This window comes from Eubalaena glacialis, chromosome 2 (assembly GCF_028564815.1).
Source record: "Eubalaena glacialis isolate mEubGla1 chromosome 2, mEubGla1.1.hap2.+ XY, whole genome shotgun sequence".
In the NCBI taxonomy this organism is placed as follows: domain Eukaryota; kingdom Metazoa; phylum Chordata; class Mammalia; order Artiodactyla; family Balaenidae; genus Eubalaena; species Eubalaena glacialis.
This window is the reverse complement of record NC_083717.1, coordinates 113,966,473-113,990,822: the sequence shown is the minus strand read 5'-3', so window position 1 is coordinate 113,990,822 and position 24,350 is coordinate 113,966,473. Positions and strand designations below refer to the sequence as shown.

At 36.6% G+C, this 24,350-nt stretch overlaps 1 protein-coding gene across 2 annotated transcripts in view; it reads left to right on the top strand.

Moving 5' to 3' along the window:
* CDIN1 (CDAN1 interacting nuclease 1) overlaps positions 1 to 24,350 on the top strand; it is a 212,895-nt gene that overhangs the window by 91,260 nt on the left and 97,285 nt on the right. For both annotated transcript variants that reach the window (XM_061182268.1, XM_061182269.1), the window contains exons 6-9: positions 6,470 to 6,549; positions 6,899 to 6,948; positions 12,297 to 12,364; positions 23,819 to 23,884. In XM_061182268.1, coding sequence (XP_061038251.1) covers positions 6,470 to 6,549; positions 6,899 to 6,948; positions 12,297 to 12,364; positions 23,819 to 23,884 — 264 coding nt within the window. The remainder of the gene's footprint in view (positions 1 to 6,469; positions 6,550 to 6,898; positions 6,949 to 12,296; positions 12,365 to 23,818; positions 23,885 to 24,350) is intronic.

Here is a 24,350-nt window from a genome sequence, read left to right as displayed (position 1 = left end):
ACAATGAAACTAGTCTCTGCAAAAGTATACATGAAACTACTTTGTCATGGTTATTTCCGCAGCGCAAGTCAAACAATTCTTTCTGAAAATAAGCTCACAGTAAAAATTTACAAAGCAAGTAAGGAAACCACCACCGTAGGGAAGATAGGTAAGTAGGTAGGCAGGTAGATAGATAGATAGGTAGAGAAATCGTATACTATGGACTAGAGATGAGAAAATGAAGTCACTATAAATTTAATCTATAAGATGACATTTATAAACTAAAATTAATATATAAGCTGATTGAATAAAAAGAAAGACTGTAGGGACTTCCCTGGTAGTCCAGTGGTAAAGAATCCTCCTTCCAGTGAAGGAAATGTGGGTTCAATCCCTGGTTGGGGAACTAAGATCCCACATGCCGCGGGGCAACTGATCCCCACGTGCCACAACAACTGAGCTTGTGCGCCTCAACCAGAGAGAGAAGACCCGTGTGCTGCAACTAGAGAGAAGCCCGCACACCGCAACAAAGACCTGACGCAGCCAAAAAAAAAAAAAGGAAGACTATAACTGAATAAATGAAAGAATAGAAAATAGTGTGAAAAGCACGTTTAAAAATACAAAAATAACGTTCAGAAATGAAATAATTGTCATTGAGGTTAAAAGCTCATTAGATGAGTGAAGTGTTGGATTAGACAAAATAAAATCAAAATTAGAAGAATTAGATTAGAACAAAAGTTAGTGAATTCTAGGATGGATCTAAGGAAAGTAACTTTAGTGTGTGTAGCACAAGAGATGAAGAGAGGGGAAATATAAACACTTTATAGGGGTAGGAGATAAAATAAGACCTAAAAGATGTCTAATGTAAGCGTTCCAGAAAGAGAATGGAGACCAAAACTATAATGGCTCATTTTTTTCAAACTGGTTAAAGGCATTTATCCTTAGACTCGTGAAACATAGCTAATTCCAAGCAGGCTAAATAAAAAGAGCCATACCCAGGTGAACAATGATGTAACTATTGAATATCAAAGAAAAATCTAAAAGCAACCAGAAATTAAAGACAAATTACCTATATAAGGACTACCATTAGACTGACAGTAGAGTTCTTATTTGTACTAGATGTCAAGAAACAAAGGAATCATATCTTCAAAGGGCTGAATCTTAGCCTGTAATTCTGTGCCCAGCTATATTATCATTCAAGAGTGAGAAATAAGGAGAGATATTTTCAGACAAGGCAGAACTAAAAGATTTACTACTCAGTGATCCCAGGTGAAAGAACTAATAAATGAGGTGCTTTAGTAACAATATCCAATTTTTGGATATTGAATCCAAAAGTAGAATGTGGAATTCAAGAAGCAATGCTGAAAAAGGAAATTGACAAACATGTTGATAAATCTAAATAAGCATTGAATGTTTAAAAAATGTTTTTAAAAATGGAAAGAGACTATATAAGTGAAGATTCTCCAGAGAAACAGAACCAGTAGGATTGTGTGTGTGTGTGTAGAGAGAGAGAGAGAGATTAATTATAAGAAATTGGTTCACATGATAATAGAGGCTAATAAGTCCCAATATCTACAGTTAGTCAGCAAGCTGGAGACACAGGAGAGGCAATGCCAGTGGCCTAGTTCCAGTCCAAAGGCCTGCAGGCCTGAGATCCAGGAGGAACCAGTATTTTAGTTCTAGTCTAAAGGCAAGAAAATACCAATGTCCCAAGTCAAAGGCAGTTAGGCAGAAAGAATTCTCTTCTACTCAGTCTTTTTGTTCTAGTCAGTCCTTCAGCTGATTGGATGAGGCCCACCACATTAGGGAAGGCAATCTGCTTTACTCAGTCTACCAATTCAAATGTGAATCTCATCCAGAAACACCCTTACAAACATCTAGAATAATGTTTGACCAAATGTATCCCCCTGTGGCCCGATCAAGTTGACACATAAAATTAACCATCACAAAGACTAACTAGGAAATTGTGTTTACAAACAAGATGGTTGAACAGAAATAATAGGCACAGTAACATGGAGGCTGATGAGGAACGGGGGCTTTCTGATTGGAGTGAGTGCATTCTAAATTACTTATACTCAGAATTACAAAGGAGGTATGATTAGATTAGATATTGTTCTGTTTAAATTTTTTTGAGAGGACTACTAAAGAAGTAGATACAAAGTGTACTACATTCAAGTGAATAAAGAGAGAAAGGGGGCATAAAGAAAATTTAATGAACTAGGAGGTAGTAAAGGAGAAATGGAGAAGGGAAGAAAATGGTTACCAGAACATGGAAAACAAGAGGGTAGAGATAAGTCCAGATGTCTCAGTTACAAGTGGATTAAACTCACTTTTTAAAAAGCAAAGATTTTCAAATTTTATTTTAGAAAATCTGGCTAAATGTTATTAATAAGGGTCAAGCCTAAGACTTAATGATACAATGAAGTTTAAAGTAAAGAAATGGAAGACCAGATATATCAGGCAGATACTATCCAAAAGAAAAGTGGTGCAGCAGTATTACCACTAGGTAATGTTATGTTTAGCACAAAAAAAGAGATTGAGAAGGTCATGACTTGATGCCAAAAGACATAATTTCTAAGAAGTGTATGTAAAACAATGAGTTTGTACACCCAACAAAATAGCCTCCTAATATAGAAAGCAAACATTGACAGAATTATGTGGAGAAACTGACAAACTGACAGTAGTAGTAGATTAGTTCATATCTAGTTTGGAAAATATTAATAAGAATATAGAAGATTTGAATAATACAATTAAAAACCTTGACATACTAGACATACCTGAACTCTGTACCTCAGTAGGAACTTCAGTGTTTTTTAAGACATATAAAACATTTATAAAAATAGGTTCCATATAAAAACACAAAGGAAGTCAAGCACATACTTCCAAATTAAAATAAACATCACATACATTGACCACAATCTGATCAAATTGGAAATATAAAAAATGAAATGTTTAAAAGAATTTATGAATCAAAGATTAAATCATAATGGAAACTACAAAATATTTATAAATGACAACAAAAATTATGGCATGTAGCTAAAGCAGAATTTAGAGGAAAAATTATAGCCTTAAAAAGTATGTTAAAAGATTAAAAATGTATTTAATAAACATAGTAAATTAGTAAAAGGATAAGTGTAGCAAACTCAAAGAAGAAAGCAGGAAACAATGATCACAAAAGGATAAATACAGTGTAACCTGAAGAAATGGAGCAGTAGGGAGAAAACAAAACCCAAATTTGGTTTCTTGAAAATACTAATAAAACAAACCAACCTCTAGCAAGACTGATAAATTTAAAAGTTTACACAAATTAATCTTAGGCTATCCAAAGTTAATTTAATTGCCGATCCAGAAGCTAAATCAGAATGGTGGGACGTGGATATTTATCATATTAGGCTCCTGCCTTCTTTATGTTAGAAATATTCCACAATAAAAAGATCATAATCTTTATTTAGGCATTATGCCTTAGTCCAGGCATTGCCTATTGCCTGTCTTCTGTGTAGCGTGCTTTAACAGATACCAGCTCTCCTATTCTTGTACATCTTGCTTCAAGTGACTCATGCATTCTTGCTTTGCACATGCTTGGTAGATAGTTGAAATCCCAGCAGTTGAAGCAGTGACAGGGTTAAATTGTGAAATCAACAGAATGAATACCTCTAGCAAAGGTTAGGGAGAACAAAACTCCTGTCTACCTGTGGTCAAAATAGATGGATGTACATTGGACAGATGTCATGGCTGGCCTAGGGACAGCTTCTGTGAAAGGCATAGGCTTCCATGAGGGTTCATATCCCCAGCCGTCCCAAGATTGTCCAATTGCCTTTCCTTATCTGGTTGATGTTATTATTCCTCCCTTTGGCATTTCCTAAGCTTCAGAGTATGTATGTAAATGTATGCTTGCACTCTGGCTTGATCTGAGATGTAGACCTCCTCAAGCCTGAATGCAAAGACCCAGGCATGGAGGGCAGGCACGTCCTGCATCTGGAGCCTTGGCCTGCAGTTCCTGTGTGTTAGCACTTTTCTCTCGTGCTCTGAAAAACGGCAGGTTGCAAGAAGAGAAAAGAGCTTTTTTTGAGTTTAAAATGAACGCGGACCCAATATATAGTTTTTACTATTCAATTTAAAATCACTGACTTCCTCTCGCAAGCTTCCTTTGATTTGAATAGTGTTCTATTCAATATATTCAAACTATTTTTTTTAAGTTTATTGGCTATGATTCTTAATTCTGGTAAGCACACTGTTCTAAAATGCATATTGTGAGGAAAATTATGATGTCATCGGTTTCTTTTTCCTTTAATATTTCCCTTTCTTCCCTCATAAAATAAATGACCTAATTTTTTTCTGTCCTAGGGTATTGTCCCTCTTCTTTTTTAAAAAGAGCCTTTGTTTTATGATTTTAGCAATGAGTTTGCATACAGTTCGGTATGAGGTCAGTAATTTTCCCTAGAATAGCACTTTTGGGTATACTCTCTGGTCATTTAGTAATCTTCTTCTCACATGGGTATGAGAGTTAGCAGTGTAACAGCTTAGCAATGACCAGGTGCATGTGGAGAAGGTGCTTTTGTTCCCTTGAGACACTGATAGCATCATGGGTACCACAAAGGAATGTGTCTGCCATTACTATCCGGTGACTGAGTGGCAGACCAGAGAGAGTGCAGTCCCTCAGGGAAGGTGACCCAGTGCATGTGCGATTGCTTTGTTCCCCTCCTACTGGCCTGGCCTTAGAATTAAGTTGGGAAAACAGAGTGAGTTTACCAGGTACTTTACTATCTATTTAACACTATTGTTGGAATAATCTATTCTTTTATAATAAGACAGTTTGCTGCTTCATATTCCCAATGTGTGTTCCACTTATCTATGGTAATGTCTTTCCAAAATAATTGAGTCTAACTTAAGCTTACATGAGGCAAACGCCTAAGCCTGATTTGTTTCTTATTATTACTTAAACTTTGACAAAATAAATAACAAAAAAGCTGTTGTAGCTGTTTTCTCTAGGGACTCATGTAAGAACCCTTAAAGGTAGTCAGGTCAGATAACATTATCACTTTCTACAGAGGAAGACACTTCCTCTGAATTTGAGAGGCTCGATAATTTGCCCGGTTGCAGAGCTGGGTATAGGGATAGGGCTGGATAGCATTCCTCCAGTGATGAGGATCTTTCTTGAGACTCCAAATATGGCCTCTCCACTTGCAGTGCAAACACGTTTATAAATGGCTATTAACTAGGTAACATTGCTATAAACATGCAGTTATGGAGCTAAGAATAGGAAATAATTAAAATAATTCCACTTCATTTTTTCTTTGTGCACTCCATACTATGCTTAAGTGAGAAAGATGTCATTTCCTTATTTCCTTCCACAGAATTCACTAACATTTATCATATCTGTCAGTGTTCTTATGGTACTGAACTTGATAAAGAACATCATAATCTAAAAAAAAATGTTAAGCCAAAAATTTTCTCAGAACCTGAATGACATAGGTCTGTGGTCTGTGTTCATTCTGTTTAACTAGATAATTATCCAGTATGCATTTTAGTTTGTGCTTGTAGGGACCAGACCCTAAGCTATTTTGGTAAATGGGAATGATTCCACTGGAGGACTTGAAAGAATTGATTCCTAAGCAACACTTGACTTAGCTTCCGTCTAGAGACTTGCCTTCCTCCCATGCTGAGGAAGAGGAGTTCTGGCCACCATGGCTTCTGCATGCCTACAGTAAACAGTGAGGCCAGGATCTCCTGCCTCACTTTTCAAAGGGTGTGATCTGATATAGCATCCCTCGGAAGATGCCTCCCATAGTCCCTTCTGTTGCAGTTCCCCGGGGTAAGGTCAATTTAATTTGCGACTGGGTGTGATGAGACGTTTTGGGACAAAAATTCATATGTAAATATAAATGTGGGTGTGTGTGTGTATATATTCTTTTCCCTTGTTTAAGATTCGCTCAATTGTCAGTCAGTTTTACCTACTTTCCTTACCTGTGAAATGGACATAACATTTCGTGGCAGTTGATGAGAATTATTTCAGAAAGGTTTAGAATTCAGAGATGCTTTCTCAGCTGAAAGTTATTTTTTATTGACGTCATTGAAGTCTTTGAATCTGACCTGCCTTCACTAAGCTTTCCAGGTACATATGCTTGGTTATAACATACTTACCTGCAAAAGGTAAATATTTTCTTTTCTGATTGTTTTTGTTGTGGGTTTTTTTCCCCCCAAGCAGGCTTTTCCAAAGCTAATTTATCTGCAAAGAGACATATGCTTTAGGTCGGTACTTGTTAATTTACCTTGGAAAAATTAGGTCATCTTCAAATCTGGCAATGTGGCTTATAAACTTGGCAAAATGGTCTAATTAAAAGCGTCCCGTAGATTTGAAAAAAGGAAAAAAATGATTAGTATCAGTAATGTTTTCATTTTCATGCTTTGTGTATTTATAGGTATATGTCACTTCTCATGTTGTATTAAAAGTATGTTGACTGTCTGCTAACAGTTCATCTCTTTTCTTCTGCAGCCTCCAAGTCTGTTATAAATAGTATGCTACGGGACCCTTCTCAGATTCCAGATGGAGTTCTAGCAAATCAGGTCTATCAGGTATTAATCACAGCTGTCTATTTTCAGTGGCAATGCTGTTATCTGCCTAGCAGAGTAAAGGATTTTAAACCTCATTTAATTACTGTCATCATAAACTATCACTGAGGTCAGGGTGCACCATAAATGGCAATGCAATATTTGCGAGAAGAGCATTTCACTTTTTAATAGCTTGCTTTTATAGTGAATAAAAAGGATGCAATTTTTGTTTTCTGTGATTAAATCTGAACAGTCTTTTGATAGCTTTTTAATTTTTTTTTTAAGAAAAGGAATTACTGCTTTTAGGATACTGTTTAACTGCAACAGTTTTTGTAGTCACTCATCCCAGACCCCTTCTCTTATTTGTCTGCAGTGCATCGTGAACGACTGCTGTTATGGACCACTGGTGGACTGCATCAAACAGTATCCTTTCCCATAAAATTTTAGGTGCACAACTGACGAGCTTAGACTCAGTGGAGGAGATGTGTCTAGCTTTAACCTGACATAAAGTTCTGCTTCACAAAACACATTTCATACTCTTCTATTTTATATTCAATCAACTGGAGGGTCACTGCAGACCATTCTCTTCTACAGTTTAAAAAAAAAAAAATCAGATAGGCCCCGGAAAGATGTCAGTTCAGCAGTTGCACAGTCACAGGCTTATTTCAAACTGCTTGGTTTTCAGTGAGTTTAAAGGTACAGAGTCATGAGGCAAGTAACACATTGTCTTGGATGTCTAACCATCCCAGTGAACATTTTTTCAAATATAACACATTTCTATTTAAAATGAACCAAATTTAGTTGAGAATAAATTTTGAGCCTGGAGTTAAAGGATGATGTGATTAAAATGCCACCAGAGACCATCACATTTTAAAGGGCAGTAGGTTCTTATTGCTTAAATGTTGATTACAATCTGAGCTCTTGCTTGGGTCCCTAATAAACATTTTTAGAGAAAACCAAGCTAATTTTTCCCTCTGGACTGAATTTAAGGCTATGAGAACAGATGTCCAGTCATTCTTCATTAAAGATATTGAGATTACTAGAGTTAATGCTTGCTTCTTCAAACAGGATTTGAGTGGACAGCAGCTAGACTTGGTGAAGGAGGACATTTTTAATCAATACCTTTAGTAGTGTTGTGGCAACACTAAGGATATTGACAGTCCTTGGCTCAAAAAGTTTATTCAAAAAGTAAATGATTAGCCATTTTTTAATGGGAATCATATCTATCTGAGTCCATGAGTCTCATATTTCTTAATAATATAACATGCCCTTCCTGGGTTTTGTTAGCATGGGTGGCATTGCGACCAGTTGTGACTCGGTCATTACCAGTCAGGAGGCTTTTTGTTAGAAGCCCTTGCTAGTCGTCGAGAGAGAGAGAGAGTGTGTGTGTTTGTGTGTTTATATTCCACCTTGTTTCCTAAAGGCTTAGAGTCAGTGAAATTTTTGTAAAAAATAAAAAAAAAAAAGATTCATTTTCTTTTTTTCATAAAGTTAACCTTTGAAAAATAATCTTTTAACAGAACCCTCTTTTAAGAATATTCAATATCTATGTTACAGCCCTTGGTATATTTATTCTTCCAATCTAACTTCATCTATTATATTTATTAATATATAATATTAATATATTATAGCCATTTGTATGTTTCTTATTCCAATCTAACTTAAATTAATAAAATCACAGCATTGTCATAAGCTTGCCTCTTTATTAGACCAAAGTGAAACTATACTTCTATTTTCAGTGTAAAATTAATGATAGTGTTAGAAACTGTCGGAATGCCAACCTCACGTTGCTACAGTGATAAAGTTAAGCACATTCATATAACAACTAACACCATCTCCGAGTATCTGGGGTGGAATTACATGTTAATTTTGAAGCACATAAAATAGTTAAAAATCCATTTAAAGTTAAGGTTTTAAAAGCATAATGTCTTTTGAAGGATTGCTTATTGATTTCAAATATAACTATCTAATTTTATATGCATGGACTGAAGTATGAAGTCAACTGCTTTGTAAATGCCAGGAGACTGTTTTTCAGTAATAGTTGAGATGCTTACGGGAAACTAGATTGCTGTATTGCTGGCGAAGAAAATGGCTTGTGAGGTTATTTACAAGTTTTGCCCCATGGTCACTGCCATACATCAATAATAGGTATTATTATAGAGAAAGTCTAAGTGTTTCTGCTTATGAAGCATTATAAATTCTGTTTGGAGTATTTTCCTTGCATTTTTGCCGTCATTCACTTTCCTTTTTTGGCTGTGTTATTGCCAGTAGAATTTAAAGTAGTACATGATTTCAGTTGATAAAGATAATGATGTATGTCTGTAAATTGTATTCACTGACTAGATTATAATTTCACAGTTCCATTATGTCTATTGCCAGTAAAATTACTGTTTTTATAAGCTTTATTTTCTAGGCCTTGTATTTTATATATGTTTATATCAAACAAAGCATAATCAAGAAGTATATCTTTCCAAAGTTTCAAATTAGTGATTGCTTTTACCATGCAAAATAAAACAGGCTGGGATGTTTATAGAGAATTGATTTTATCTTTGCACTGAGATAGTAGCAGTTTAATATAATGTAAATACACTTGCATAGATGTTTCTGAGGCTGATCAACAGGAATTATTTTATTTCACACTGAGTAAAAATTATTGAATTTTCATGTGAGTGGAAATGCTATTTGTATGTTATTCTGATACTTTGGTAATGTTTACATTGCTTACTCGGTAAATTGCATCATTTCATTAGAAAGCACACACTTAATAAATAGAATAGGTGCAAAACCTTTTTACTCCATTATGAAAATGTTACATGTAGACATTTGTTTAAGTAGAATAAAGTAAATTGGTTGTTTATTAATAAGACGCCAAAAAAGCACAGTAGCAAAGAGTATATAAATTGTCATTGTGCTTTCATTTTCTTTTGGTGTCTGCTGTAATTCTTCCTACATAGCCACGCCCACTCACCTTTCCTGCCACAGGTTATATTCACAGACACAAAAGGCGTGAGAAACCGGCCACCTCAACTTTCCAAAGTGTGACTTCAGGACAAGCTATTAGACAAAAGACCTAAACAGAGGAGCAAGGAAAGACAATGATACAGGAAGCTTGAAGTGCTGTGGGTTTCATTTCTGTACCATCAGTAACCTCGGTTTCATGATTCAACATTATAGATGTAAATAATTTACAACAATAAAAGTGAGAGCACATTTATGTGGAATAGAAGTAAATAATTTAGTTCTCAAATGTGGGATGCCCCTAGTAATGAGAAACCATTGAGAGGTATTCATCAGATATCTTCAATGGGCTCTGCAAATGTGTGAAATTTTGTGATTTAAGAATTTGTTTCCTTTATTTTGTTTTCAATGAGAAGTAAGAGCAGTCCTGTGCATGGGGAGGAGGGGACAACAGAAGGAAAAGGACAATGAGAATGACTTGGGGCTTTTTTTTTTTTTAACATCTTTATTGGAGTTTAATTGCTTTACAATGGTGTGTTAGTTTCTGCTTTATAACAAAGTGAATCAGCTATACCTAAACATATATCTCCATATCTCTTCCCTCTTGCATCTCCCTCCCTCCCATCCTCCCTATCCCACCCCTCTAGGTGATCACAAAGCACCGAGCTGATCTCCCTGTGCTATGCGGCTGCTTCCCAGTAGCCACTACTGGGCATATACCTTGGGGCTTGTTTTGACAGTGGATACGAGTGGTCTCACCTCTTGAATTCTAAGATTCAAATGATATTCACCTGTATGTGTTGATAAAGAGCAGGCTAATTCTCTAAGAATTTTTAATTTTACAAATAATATATAAGCTTTATTTGATTTAAATTGGACTCCCACAGTGCATGATCAGAATTAAAGAGTCTCTGGTAAGCCAAGGAGTGAGAGGACCAGGTTGACATCAGTGAGATGGAGAATTAGATAATTACAGGCACACCTCATTTTATTGTGCCTCACTTTATTGCGCTTCGCAGATATTATGCCTTTTACAAATTGAAGGTTTGTGGCAACCCAGCATCCAGCAAGTCTGTCGGATTCATTTGCCCCATAGCATTTGCTCACTTCATGTCTCTGTGTCACCTTTTGGTAATTCTTACAGTATTTTAAACCTTTTCATTATTATTATATTTGTTACCGTCATCTGTGATGTTATAATAGCAAAAAGATTAGGACTCGCTGAAGGCGCAGGTGATGGTTAGCATTTTTTAGCAATAAAGTATTTTTTAATTAAGGTATGTGCGTTGTTTTTTTAGACATAATGCTATTGGGCACTTCATAGACTACATTATAGTGTAAAAATAACTTTTATATGCACTGGGAAACCAAAAAATTCATGTAACTTGCTTTACTGAGATATTTTTTTTATTCTGGAACTGAATCCACAATATCTGCAAGGTCTGCCTGTGTTACCAAATGCTTTTGACAGAATTAAAGGACCAGAATAGGGTAATACTCCTTTTCACACTTTGTACAATCTCATCCTTTTGGAAAATAGACCAGAATTCCAAGTCTCTTTCCTGACTTCATTACTTACTGGCCATGAGACGGCCAGGAGGTTCCTCAGCCTTCCTGAACCTTGCTTTCGTTAACTGTAAAAATGGGACTAGTAATGGTACCTGCTCATGTGGTTGTTGTGAAGATTAAATAAGATGATACACCAAAGTGTTTAGCACAAAGGCTTAGTATATGGTATTTAAGAAATATTAACTAATATCAATTATCTTTACATAATCAATTTTAATATTTTTTAAAGAAGCCGTACAGAGGTCACAGACACAGGCTTTGCAGAGATTTTATACTGATCCTCTGCTCTGCCACACATTAGCCATATGACCTTGTGCAGATTTCTTTCTAAGCCTCGGTTTTCTCATCTGTAAGATAAGGTTAATAATAACTGTGAGGATGAAATAGAATACATAAAGCACTTAATACAGTGCCTGCCTCATAATAGCACTCAAAACTTTTTTTTTTTTTTTTTTTTTTGGCCGCCTGGCATGCGGGATCTTAGTTCCCCTACCAGGGGTCGAGCCTGTGCCGCCTGCAGTGGAAGCACGGAGTCTTAACCACTGGACCGCCATGGAAGTCCCAGCACTCAAAACATTTATATGCGAGTGTGTATGTATTTATATGCATTATATAATATGTGAAAACTTGCACACACGAGAAGAAGACTTGAAACAGCCTCTGTACCCACACCCTGATCCACAGCCCTTTACTAGGATGTCTTTCCTCCAGAGTACATATAATTCTCAACAAGTCAGTTGTTTGACTTCCCAAATCACAGAAGATCACCAGTCATAGACTAGAAGTGAAATAGGAGCTGCTAAATGCTGACTTTGTGACACGTGTGAATTCACAGAAGATTTATGGAACTCTGTTAAGACTGGAAACTCTTTTAGGGCAAAGGCTGGTTGGTATTCTTTGCTGCACCTAGTAAGTGCTTAATAAATGGTCCTAAATTGAACTGAGGGATTTTTAACATAGCATAAAGGACGTTTAAAATGAATTTCTTTTCAAAAGAAGATAAAAGTACACATCCATTTACAAATCTTTATTTGCCAAAATCCATTTAAACATTATAGAGAAAAGTCTATCGAATCACTTAAATGAGGGGATTTGTAAAGAGATCTCACTCTTCAGAGATGTGGGCTATATGAGGAGGTGCTTTCTGTAATTACCTCCATCGGTCATTTCATCTCAAAGTATAGCCCTGGTACTGGCATGCTTTAATTCTACCTGTGTTACCCTCCTTAACTAACACTTCCCAGTGCCATTGGTCATGAGCATGAAGTTCTGCTCAGGGACTTGCTTCTGGAGAAAAACCTGTCCTTCCTCGGTAAGTATTGCTTACGTCCTCTCCAGCATAGATTATCTCCACGAGTGCTTAAATATATATTTGTTTAAATCTTCCACTTGCAGTTATTGTGTACTAAAGGAAGAGCAAACGTTGATGGATGCTGTGCATGTTATCTTTTATCGATTTAGAACTGAGCAGGAACTCAGGTACCTAATCCCCTGTATATACAGCACGTGCACAGTCTTGCAATTAATATTTTATAGCATAAGTGGCTGAAAAAAACGCTTTAATATCTGTTGCAGGATTACTTTTGGTGTCATGAGATATTAGCCATCATCTAGGCCTTACGAGAGAAAGAAACAAAAGAAATATTGTCCATAAAGTACTTCATATATTAAAAAGAATTGTTAGAAAAATTCATGTTAGGTATTTTTTGTCTCATGTATGGAATCGGCGAGTACTTTTACTTGAAAATGAAATACTGAGCTTTTATTATTTTTATGCCACACATGAATTGTCGTCATAGATTTAGTATGATTTTTTAAAATCTCACATGTATGCATGTGTTTGTGTGCCAATGTGGAATCTTATTACAGATTGTTATTTCTTTCAACATCTCTTACGCAGTAGAAATTAAGCCTCAAAAGGCATTCATGTGATAACTGATCACAGCAATCATAAAGCACTCTACAAGGAATTAATTCCTCTTCTCTATTTTAAATGTGGTAATTTGTCAAGGTTCTATACAGATCTTATTATTGTACACATCTGTTTTATGTAGATGTTTAAGAGTTTGCATAGTGTATTTTTTTTAGTTTAAAAAACATCAAACAATATTGGATTACATAATTTTTGCTCCAAAATGGACAAGACTTAGCCAAGGAAAGTCAAACAAATGGTCTTATGTCAAGTTGGGGAAGGATGTTGAATATAGTCCTGCAAGAAGTCTCTTTTAAGTCTTAATATTCAGTATTTTTATTAGTGACCTGGAGAATGGAGTTGAATGTGTTATAAGATTGTTGGTAATTTTAAGATGGGGTATACCATAAATATTCTCCGGCAAGAGTTAAAGAAAGCTGATAAATTAGGAAAGTGGCCTCAGATTACTGAATTAAATTTTGCTATGTAAAAGCAGCAAGTTTTTGTTTTTGTTTTTGTTTTTTTAACATCTTTATTGGAGTATAATTGCTTTTCAATTGTGTGTTAGTTTCTGCTTTATAACAAAGTGAATCAGTTATACATATACATATGTCCCCATATCTCTTCCCTCTTGCATCTCCCTCCCTCCCACCCTCCCTATCCCACCCCTCTACGTGGTCACAAAGCACCGAGCTGATCTCCCTGTGCTATGTGGCTGCTTCCCACTATCTATTTTACGTTTGGTAGTGTATATATGTCCATGCCACTCTCTCACTTCGTCCCAGCTTACCCTTCCCCCTCCGCATGTCCTCAAGTCCATTCTCTAGTAGGTCTGCATCTTTATTCCCGTCTTGCCCCTAGGTTCTTCATGACCTTTTTTTTTTTTTTTTTTTTAGATTCCGTATATATGTGTTAGCATACGGTATTTGTTTTTCTCTTTCTGACTTACTTCACTCTGTATGACAGTCTCTAGGTCCATCCACCTCACTACAAATAACTCAGTTTTGTTCCTTTTTATGGCTGAGTAATATTCCATTGTATATATGTGCCGCAAGAAGATGTGGCACATATATACAATGGAATATTACTCAGCCATAAGAAGTTTTTTTATATAAGAACAAGTGAGATGTTCAGCATATGGAAAGAGGGTGAATTAGATAGAAATCACTTTTTAAAATCTGATAAAAAACAGAGTGTATAATGACTCAGAACCAGTTGGAATGGATGACCTATGATGCACCATGAGATACGTTGTAGAACTATGGAGTTCCGATAATATTATGAAGTATCTGATCATATTGATCGCTCAGTGACCAATACGGCACGGCCAAGTCTATTGTTTGAAGCCACCGACTGAGCAGTCATATTTTCAAGACTGCTTGGTATTACTCTCTTGGCACCATCTGCCTAAGAGTAGTCAGGCCCTCGGCACCACTTCTTTGCTTCGACTAGCTTTTCTCTGCTTCCTTCCTGAGGACTAGAAGACCCCACCAGGGAGGAAAAGCAAAGGGCTTACTCATGGCTTAAACTTAGTCCCAGGTCCTTGACTCCCTTGATTCCGGGAACTGAGTGCACTAGACTGGATTGGCCATGGCTGACAAAGGCAGTGCAGAAACACGCCAGGGAGTCATTGCCACTTGCATACGTGTTCAGAAAGGGGACTTAATATGGAAGGACCCCATCTATTCCTCTGTGCTCTAAGATCTAGAGGTAATTATTTTATTGAAGCATACTAAAGATGATACTTAACTGGTGTTTTAGCTGGCTTCATGTAACCTCAGTCCTGTTTTGAAGCATTTCCTCATCAGCATACGAAGAAGTTGCTATTCTATGCACTTTAAGCGTTTTAATGTAATACTGAATTAATACATGTTTATTTATGGTTAAAACATGAAAATTCAAAGCTTTGTATGGATTATTGTTATGGGGTTGTTCTTTTACCTTGTAAATACCCCTTCACAATGATTAATCATATCTAAAGTACTGTACCAGGTAAATTTAGATAGATCATCAAAAATATTGGTATATAAATAGACCACTAAACGTATTTTATGTTTTCTTGTTTACATGTGTACACCGTGAATTTTGTTGCAGAGACATTGCAAACATGTTTGTTTTACTTTGATTTTTTTTAATAAGTGAGGGTAAAATCAATCTCTTTCCCTCCGTGTCTCTCTCTCTCTCCTTCCCTCCCTCCCTCCCTCCTTCAAATCTGGACTACTTTCAAAAGACAAGGATTCTTATTGTTTATATATTACCCCTTCTTAAGAATTATGACTTCCTGAAATTTTTTATCTCATTTAAAATTTTCCACCCATTGTGCTCGATATGTCGTTTTATAAAATACATATTTTATCTGACCTCTGTAAAACAGAGGTCAGATAAAAGAGAAAAATAAAAATAAATCACTTTTATCTTAACCCTAATAATTTCTTAAATTTTCTTGATTTATAGCCATGTACTGAGCAGTTGCTATGGCACAAGATTTAACCAGGCACAATTGGAAAGAAAGAGACTCCTTTTCATTGAAGATTTGGGTGTACTCATGGATTTATCCTATCTTGTAAATGTATCTATTTTCTACTTCTCGAAATGTATATTGTATTAAGAGGAGTCAATGTTGAATAAATGACTTTAGTTTCTCCAACTAGAAAATATATTTTATTCACATATTTGTTCGAAAAATAAGTTACTGAGTTAGGTACTATTTTAGGCATTAGACATAAGTCAGATAAAGTCCCTGCTTTTGTAGCGTTATGGTCTAGTAGGGAGACAAGTTACAAACAAATGATTACAGGTAATTTCTAGCAATTTTCTCAGAGTTCTTGTAATTCTTTTATTCATTATTCATTCATTCTTTTCAGTTAACTTTTGTCGCGTGTGTTCTCTGCATGCCAGGAACTATACACTAATGACTATGAGGATGATGACAAACACTCCCGCCGTCCGGCTGCTCACAGTCACACACACTATTGCCTTGTCCGTCCCAGTAAGAATGCAGTTTCATCTAGTGCATCTCACTTGATTGTCTTGATAGTGAAAATAAATACATTCAAGGCTGTTATCCTGCTTCTCCTATGAAATTTTTGAAAGAAAGGTACAGATTATATTAAAAATCAATAGCTACCCTTTACATATGAAGAAAATGCTACTGGCTCATAAGCTACTTTTCCTGAAGTGGTGATAGAATTTTACTTACTCATCTGTTCTCTCTCAGTGGCCCCTTCCTGCTTCCATGTGCTTCTCGGACAGCTAGTTGAGCTCATTAGCTTGGCTGTCTTACCACTAAGCTAACCACTCTTTCTTTCGGTGCAGCAGACAGTTACCTTTAGTACTTGCTATGGGCAGGTACCATTAGGGATTAAAAAAAAAAAAAAACTTGAGTCAAACATGGAGCCTTCCAGGAAAATTTCAGATAAGTAGAGGTCAGTTCTTTCCAAGGATAGTTAATTTAGAATGAATATTTATTGATCGGCATTTAAAGTCTCAGAAAATGTGAAGAGCCTGCTGCCCACTTTTAGGCTTGGAAGTACAAAGAACCCTTCTTAAACTTTAAATTGACCAGTGTCACTTGTGTCCATCCTTATCCCCTCTGCTAAGAGTTTGTTCCATTTCTAATATCAGTGAAATAGAAAATGTATTATGTCTACTGATGGAGATGTTTTAATTTGTATCTCTCAAGTAATTAATGAAACCACGTTTTGTTATATCCTCTCTCTGTCTCTGTCTCTCTGTCTGTCTCTCTCTCTTTTTTGAGGGGTTGAGGGGAGAGATTTGGACAAAAGGCAAGGGAGGAAAGGAAAATAGTGACAGCCAGAAGATGACAAGACTGTTTGCACTGTTAGGGAAGATATGAAAGAGCTTGTACCAAAGACTGAAGACGAACCATTCATCCTCCATGGGTTGGCATATCTCCAGGTCGGAGGGACTTTCATTAGTGAGTTCCACAGCCACTGTCTGGTGCAAATTCTTGTTAAGTTTGGCTTAATAAGGATGGCTCTGGAGTTATTTTATTCTTTCCAGTGAATGTTGCCCTGTTAGTAGAAGCTAACAATTATTTTGAGTGACACCTGAGAGACATTTGCTTCATCCCTTCCTCACCCTACCATGTTTGGTCTTGCCTTATGACAAACCAGCGTATTTTACATGGGTGCTTTTCTAGCATTTATGTATTACTCTGTGGGACTCCAGGAGGGTGTAATCTGTAAAGCCAAATAGGCTCAGTGAAGGATGTCCCTTGCTGTAAGAAATTAGGATCTTTGTTTCTAAGAGTTCATCTACTCCTGCTGCTTTATTCCCCACCTGAAGCAACAGTGCTCTGGGGAAGTGATTATGATGTGACAAACGGGGGATTATGACTTTAGGTGAAGAATAGACAGTGGGAATAGATGAGATTTAGAATACTAGGATTGTGTTTACATACAGATGTTAGCAGTAGAGGATAAGAGACTAGAAATAAAACATATGGTTATATGGGCTAAAGGGGACTGAGATGGTTGGGTATTTCAGAAGGTATCAACTATTTAAATTCCTAACTAAAGGTTAAAAATTAGATGCAGTTTTCAGGGTAACAGGAACATTATATTGGGGGCAGGATGTGGAGAATCTGGGGCCTGTTCTCCCCTTCCTGAAGAAGTTGGCAAGGTGAGGGACCATCTTTACTTACTTGCCTTATTGAATATGCTTGTGCACGCTTCTCCCTGGGACCAAGAGAAAAGAACCACAGACATGTATATGCTGCTGAAAGACAGCTTCTTTGGAACTTTGAAGACAAGTTACCCTGTCCACTTAATGATGGTAGTCTTCCTGCTTCAGGCCCACAGCTCTTCCGTCACCATTGCTCTGGTTAGATAACTCACATCTGCCAATATCTGCTTTCCTGGCCACTGGTGATAAATCAAAACTTTTGGTTGTAAGTGACAGACATCCAGTCCAACTAGATTATATGCACACACAAAAAAGGAGAATTTATTAGTTCAGAGATATACCCGTGAAGTCCAAAGGAGAAGTTTGCTTCTGGTGTGTCTAGAATTCAGAAGACAAAACAGTGTCGTCAGTTCTCCTCTTTTTTCCCTTTTGTGTTCTTTTTTGCCCTGTTGGCTTCATTCTTAGACAACAGAGGTGATCCCTGGCAGTTGCTAATTCGTTTACTCTTGAGAGTTTGTAATCCCAGGGAACAGCGGTGCTTCTCGTTGGCCTCATAATGAATCTTAGAAAGGGCTCTGATCAGCTATTCTGGGTCAAGTGTCCACTCCTGTGGCCAGTGGTTGGGGGGCGGGAGGACCGCCCACCAGAATCACATTGTGAGAGTAAGGTGGCAGTGCCAGACAGAGCAGAGTACAGGACAGAAAAAATCAAATATCTCACCCCACAGAAAATTAGCTACAGGTTGGAGCTTTATTCCCCATAACCAAAAGGCACCGGGGGTCAAATCTGTTACTGTTATTGTTGGTTCCTTGGTCCTGTGTGTTTGTGTGTCAGTGTGTAGAGATCACTTTTATGTCTCAGAGCTGCTAATATGCCTCCCTCCATTGAGATTCGTTCAGGGACAATAGGGTCTTAACGTCAGTGACTACACCTCAAAGAGCTGGCGCAGACAAAGGCTAACATTCATCCATTCCACAGAATTTTGGAGTTAGAAAGGGCTCTGTGACCATCCCGTCCCCCTGTTCTGTTTAGTGGAAACTTGCCCCGGACCTTTCATCAGAGTTATTGCCCTCCCCCTCCCAACAACTTGCCCTGAATTCTTTTTACTCTACCATGCTGATTTGTCCCTTCTCTTGTGGCATTAAACCAAAAGAACTTAGAGCGATGCAGTATAAACTATGGAAGAGTTTTGCTTTTGTTGTCCATGTTCACGTCCTCTGTCTCCACAGCCACCAGTCAGCAGGGGCCAGCCTACCCTGCCTCACTTTGCACTGTCCTGGCTTGTGACCTCCCATTTGTTTCCTATCTTTAGGGCACTTCAATTTTCACAAGTATTGTCCCCTAAAGACATAAGCAAAGGACAAGGTCAGAGCAGTCAGTTGTATTCCTTATTAGTGGCTTTGATGAGAGGCTTTGGGGGAAGAGGTTAAAACTAATGGCTGTAATGAAATTTTTAGGTTCTCTAAAGATTTCATTCATCTGTGTTATCGCTCTCCCCATTAAATGCGTATCTGTTCTGCGTACCTTTGCCCATGGTTTGCATAGCATAGTAACATCTATTACCAAAACCCTGCTAACTTCTTAAATTGGAAAGGCTGTGAAACTTACTCTTAGAGAATATAAAAATAGGGGATGCAAAGGTCATAGCACCAATTATTGAATGAGACAGTGTTTTGGGGGGAAAAAAACCCAGAAAAACAAGATACTAGAGTAGAAAAGATACACTGTAGTTTTCACTTGTATTGATGTGTATTTTTTGCCCTTCCCCAATTTAGTAAAAATGGAACAGGTGTTAAAAAGTTTCTTTTTGTACGAGGTATTTTAACCTAGCATTTTAGAAACGTTTTGACAAATTCATAGATAGAAGACCATGTCAGAATATCATTTTTCTTTTCATTTTCAGATGTCATGAACTGGAATTGTGCATAATTTCTCTGGGAAATAACTGTATTTCTTAAATTTAAAATCTTTTAAGAAAAAAAAAAAAGAAAACCTCAGACTTCTTCTTGGCAGTCCTCATGTCATGCTATGATTCTTAAGTATATGTTAACCAGTTTCAGATGTGTTTTGTTCTCTGACTCAAAATCACCCCTTTATTTTAAAAAAAGAAATTGTGTAATCAGTACTTAATTGCTTCGAATATTTTGGGCATTTAGAGGAGAGGGTAATTAAAGGTCCCGAGAAATTAAACTTTCACAGTGTTCTTTACATGTGTGTGATTCCTTTTTAAAAATGTCCTCTAAAGGCAAGCCTGACAACGTAAAAACAAATGAAGATCTGGATTGTTTTTTAAAATGTAACATCAGTTTTATCTGTGGATGCAGTTTCATTGGTTTTTTAGTTCCATTGAAGAAAGGATCATTAAGATGCTAGAAATCAAGAGATTATTTCGTTCATCTCCTCTTCAGTCAGGTGTCAACTAAATACTATCCAACAGATAGCCATCCCCTCTCTTGCGTTTCCAAATCTTTTAGGAGGAAAATGAGAAAATTTTCCCCACTTCATAAGTATTACACATGATCAAATTTAAATATTTGCCATAATTAAGAGTGGTATATGGTCTGTTGGGACAAACCAGTACTTGGTTGTGGTGGGCTCTTGTCTATATCTGGCTATTTGAGAGGCCCAGGTGTTGGCAGTCACTTAACTTCTCTTGGCCTCTTTTATCATGTATAAACTGGAAGGTTGGAAGACTTTACAAACTCAGAAATACTGTGTTTCTTAAGGCACACATTATCTAAATACCCTACATTTTGTGGATCTAGAGGCTAACAAGTCTGCTTTTAAGTGAGAATATTCTTATATTAACTTTGATAATGAACACTTGAACTATGACATTAACAAGCCTGTACTTATGAAATATATTAGGTGTTTTTAATATACCTTAAATCAGAAGAGCCCTACTTCATATTTGCTACATTCACTGAATAAGTTAGGTATACAGAATTTGGAGATTGATTTCATATTGATCCCCAGCAATTCTGGGAAGTTATACTAAAAGTACTATTCTAAAACATTGCTGCTACTCTTTTTTTTCCCCTTTCTAACTAATGTTATTCTTTCTTTTTTCTTAATCCTGATCATTTTTTCTTGAAGAAAACAGCAGGTTACTTAAACATCCAGTTTTCCACTTGGGAAGTTCAAAGAATCATAAGTAACCACTTGGTTCCAATATGTACAAAAAGCTCTAAAAACATGGATGAAACTTATGATTCCCAAGGAAAATATAAATTGCAAAACTGACTATATAAGAGATGAAAATCTAAACAGATCAGTAGCCATAAAAAAAAAAGGGAAAAGTAACCAAAGAGCTACCCACTATAGTAGCAGCAGGCCTAGATTGCTTATTATGGGGAATTCTGCCCAAACTTTAAGGAATGGATAAATCCAATGTTATTTAAAATACTACAGACCAAAGAAGAAGGTAGGAGAACTTCCCATGAGTAGTCCCTTCCTTGATGATCAAGATGCACCTCAGAGCAGACAGCTGGGTCCAGGGGTGAAAGATAGCAGTGAAAGTCATCAAATACAACCTTGAACTTTGGGTCACTTTTCTTGTCTCTTAAATCAGGCAAGAAAATTATTAAGTCCGTCTAGGTGGGCTTTGCAGAAAACATGGGTATTCTTAAAAATGCATTTATATTTTATTCAGTTACCCTTTTGAGTCTTAAATATGTGCCAAGCATATGTTGGTGGTGAGAATGGGGCAGTGCATAGGCCTGGGATTTGGGAGACAGGTGCATGCACAATGAGACAAGGAATGAACAAAGAAGGAGGCAGAAGGGGAGTCATGTGGGATGATGACCGAGCCATAACCTCGAGATCCTAGAGTTGGAACCCTGACCCACCCAGTGGTCAACCAAATTTTAAATCCATACCCATTGGTTTGGATAATGATCTAATGGTAAGAAATCTTTGAAGGTCTGGGAGCCAGGAAAGGAGCATAATGCAAAGGCCAGGAAATCAGGTCAGATGGATGGGGCTGACCTTAAAAATCTCCCAGTAGGATGATCCATGATAGAAACTTCCTTCTCCTGGGACCTAGACCAGGTGAGCAAGGCCACCTGTTCATAAATGCTACCTCCTATACTTGTACTCTCATCTTCTCTGAACTTTGCCAAGTTGTACCCTCCTCCTTTCTTAGGAAATCTACGTTGAAAGAAATAGTGTGAAGATGGAAACAGGGCAGGTAAGGCAGTGAGAGTTTAGAAAATAAACAGAGAAGATACCCAATACATAATAACATAGTACTTCAGATATGTGGAATAACCTCTTTTAAAAAAAAAAAAAAAAGCATAATATCTGGTGGTGACACAGACTTCTAGAAACTGTCTTTTGAGTACAGTTACTATTGAATCAACTTCATATTGAGAGGGAGGGAAGTGGGGGGGGGGTGGCATGGAGAAAGCATTTGAATACTCTTGTACTTTGAGGTTCTCCACAGAAAGATGGAAAGATTCCCTAGCCTCACCTGATGTTTATCTTCAGGAAATTTAAATTGTAGGTATTGTGTTAGTAATTTTGGTGCAGTGAACAAGAGTGTAGCATCTGCCTTTTAAGGGATTTTAGTGTGTGCATTTGGATTGCTTGGTGACCTTTGAAATTTTGTTTTGAGCTGCTGTCAGAAACATAATCATTTTTCTTTCCGAAACAGATTTTAACATCTGCAAAGGTTGATCAAGCTAGGATAGTTTTAATAAAATATTAATCTCTCTTTTTTAATGTCAACCCAGCTTTTAAAACTGTTCATCAGCTACCTGAAACATCAGCTCAAGGCACTTGGGTTGATTTAATAAATGCCTTTTCCATTAAACATTCTTGTAGCCAGAATGCATATAGAGGATAGAAATTTTTTCAGTCTTGTTCATCCACAGTCCAGTTTTCCAAATTCTCTTGTTTTTAAAGTAAGATTAATTTTATTTCCTTATTTCAACAGTTAACTTAGAATTTTTTATATTTCAAGCAGGGGAGATTGTTTCAGATTCTAGCATCAGTCCTTCAAAATTTGGATAAAGGATAACAACTGTAACCAAATTTAATTTAAATATCTAGTTTAAATGTGTGTATTGTCATTAAAAGGTTATTTACGTTTAAAATGCTGACCTCTCAGGATGTACACAGGAGTGTTCTAAAAGAGTTTCTGAACATTGGCCATGAAACCACTGTCTTGGCCTGACAAATGGATTGGAAATAAGCTACCCAACAACTGGGAATGGGCCATTAATTTTAATCAAAGGTGATGCAGGAAGGCGAATGGGATGCATGACAATGTCAACAGCCCAGTAGGTGTTAAGAGACCACACAGCCTTCCTTGTTACTTGGTTGGGCCATTAGTTGAGGTTGGGTGAAGACAGAAAGCCATGTCTGGAATTGAATGACCAGGTCACTCCAAAATCTAACAGAGAACTGCTCATTTCAGAATCACATTGTAATGCCGTTAGAAGTCAAGGACAGCGTTTAGAAAATATTGGAGGACTTTTTTTTTTTTAAACCAAGGACCTAGGTAGTTTTTTCCAACTTTGTCAAGCACTCTGTTTTCCTGCCTCCTTTCCTCCTGAAAGGCTCATTGATATTTACAGAGGATCAAGAAATCGAACAGACTTAGAAAAAAATCTCAAAGCCTGTTTGCTTTTCAGAATTACATATTGTGAGTTGTAAAACTTTGGTAAATGCCAGAAACAATAGCTGACCAAAGGTATTAAGCAGGATAATTAATCCTCTGTGGGGATCTCACTGTCCTTGTCTCTTTCTTATGTTCTTGTATGTAGGAATAGTTTCACTAATTGAAACTAAACTTTCTTAATTGCTTTAATGAAAGCATTTGTTTTATAATTGTAAAGGCCAATGTCAATATTGGCTTGATAACATTAGTGATATTCATGGTGGTAGAAGCCTTTTCTTTTAATCAGTAAGTATACTTCATTATTTTGAGTATCTTCAATTATAAGAAAGGTAGCGTATGACAGCTTGAATTAATGATGTTTATAATAAAGACATAAAAATGCAGAAGGGACAAAGAGGCAAAATGCCTCTATGCTTCCAGTTTGTTACGAAAGTTCATTTATTCCAACACAGCACTGCATATATAAGAATGATATGTATGACTGCATTATTAATATTCACACATTTTTAAGAAAGAAAAGCAATTATATTGCTGTCTTGTTAATGGAATACTGTGATAAGTAATAGTATTTGTTCATCCTGTAGATGAAGATCAGCTCCGTGCAAAGGGTTATGACAAAACACCAGACTTTATTTTACAAGTACCAGTTGGTAAGTCCTTAAACTCTGCTATGCATTTGTTTATAGAGAAAAGGGATGTGTTTTTCCCATAGCTTTGAAAAATTGTGTTGATGTTAGCAAATGTTACCAGAGAATCTAGATTAGCTTGATAATTTTGTATCTAAAAGTGTGAAATAATTGCAAAAGATTATTTTAAAATACCAGAAAATTATAGGTTTAGAAGAAACCTATGCCTTAAAAACTTTTACGTGTATTTGAGAAATAAACATGTGTTCTAAAGACATTTTGGTTACCGTTTTCAAGTCATTTCTCTAAGTACTGAATTTTTAACACAGGGTTCTGTTGAAAAGCCAGGCTCACCTTGGTTTGCTTTCACATTACTTGTCAACTTACACAGGCAGTCTCAGAATAGGAGAGAGACTTTTGTAAATGACGAAAATAAAAGGGATGTGATTGTAGCATAAATGTTCCTTGTTACGAACATATGCGATGTGTT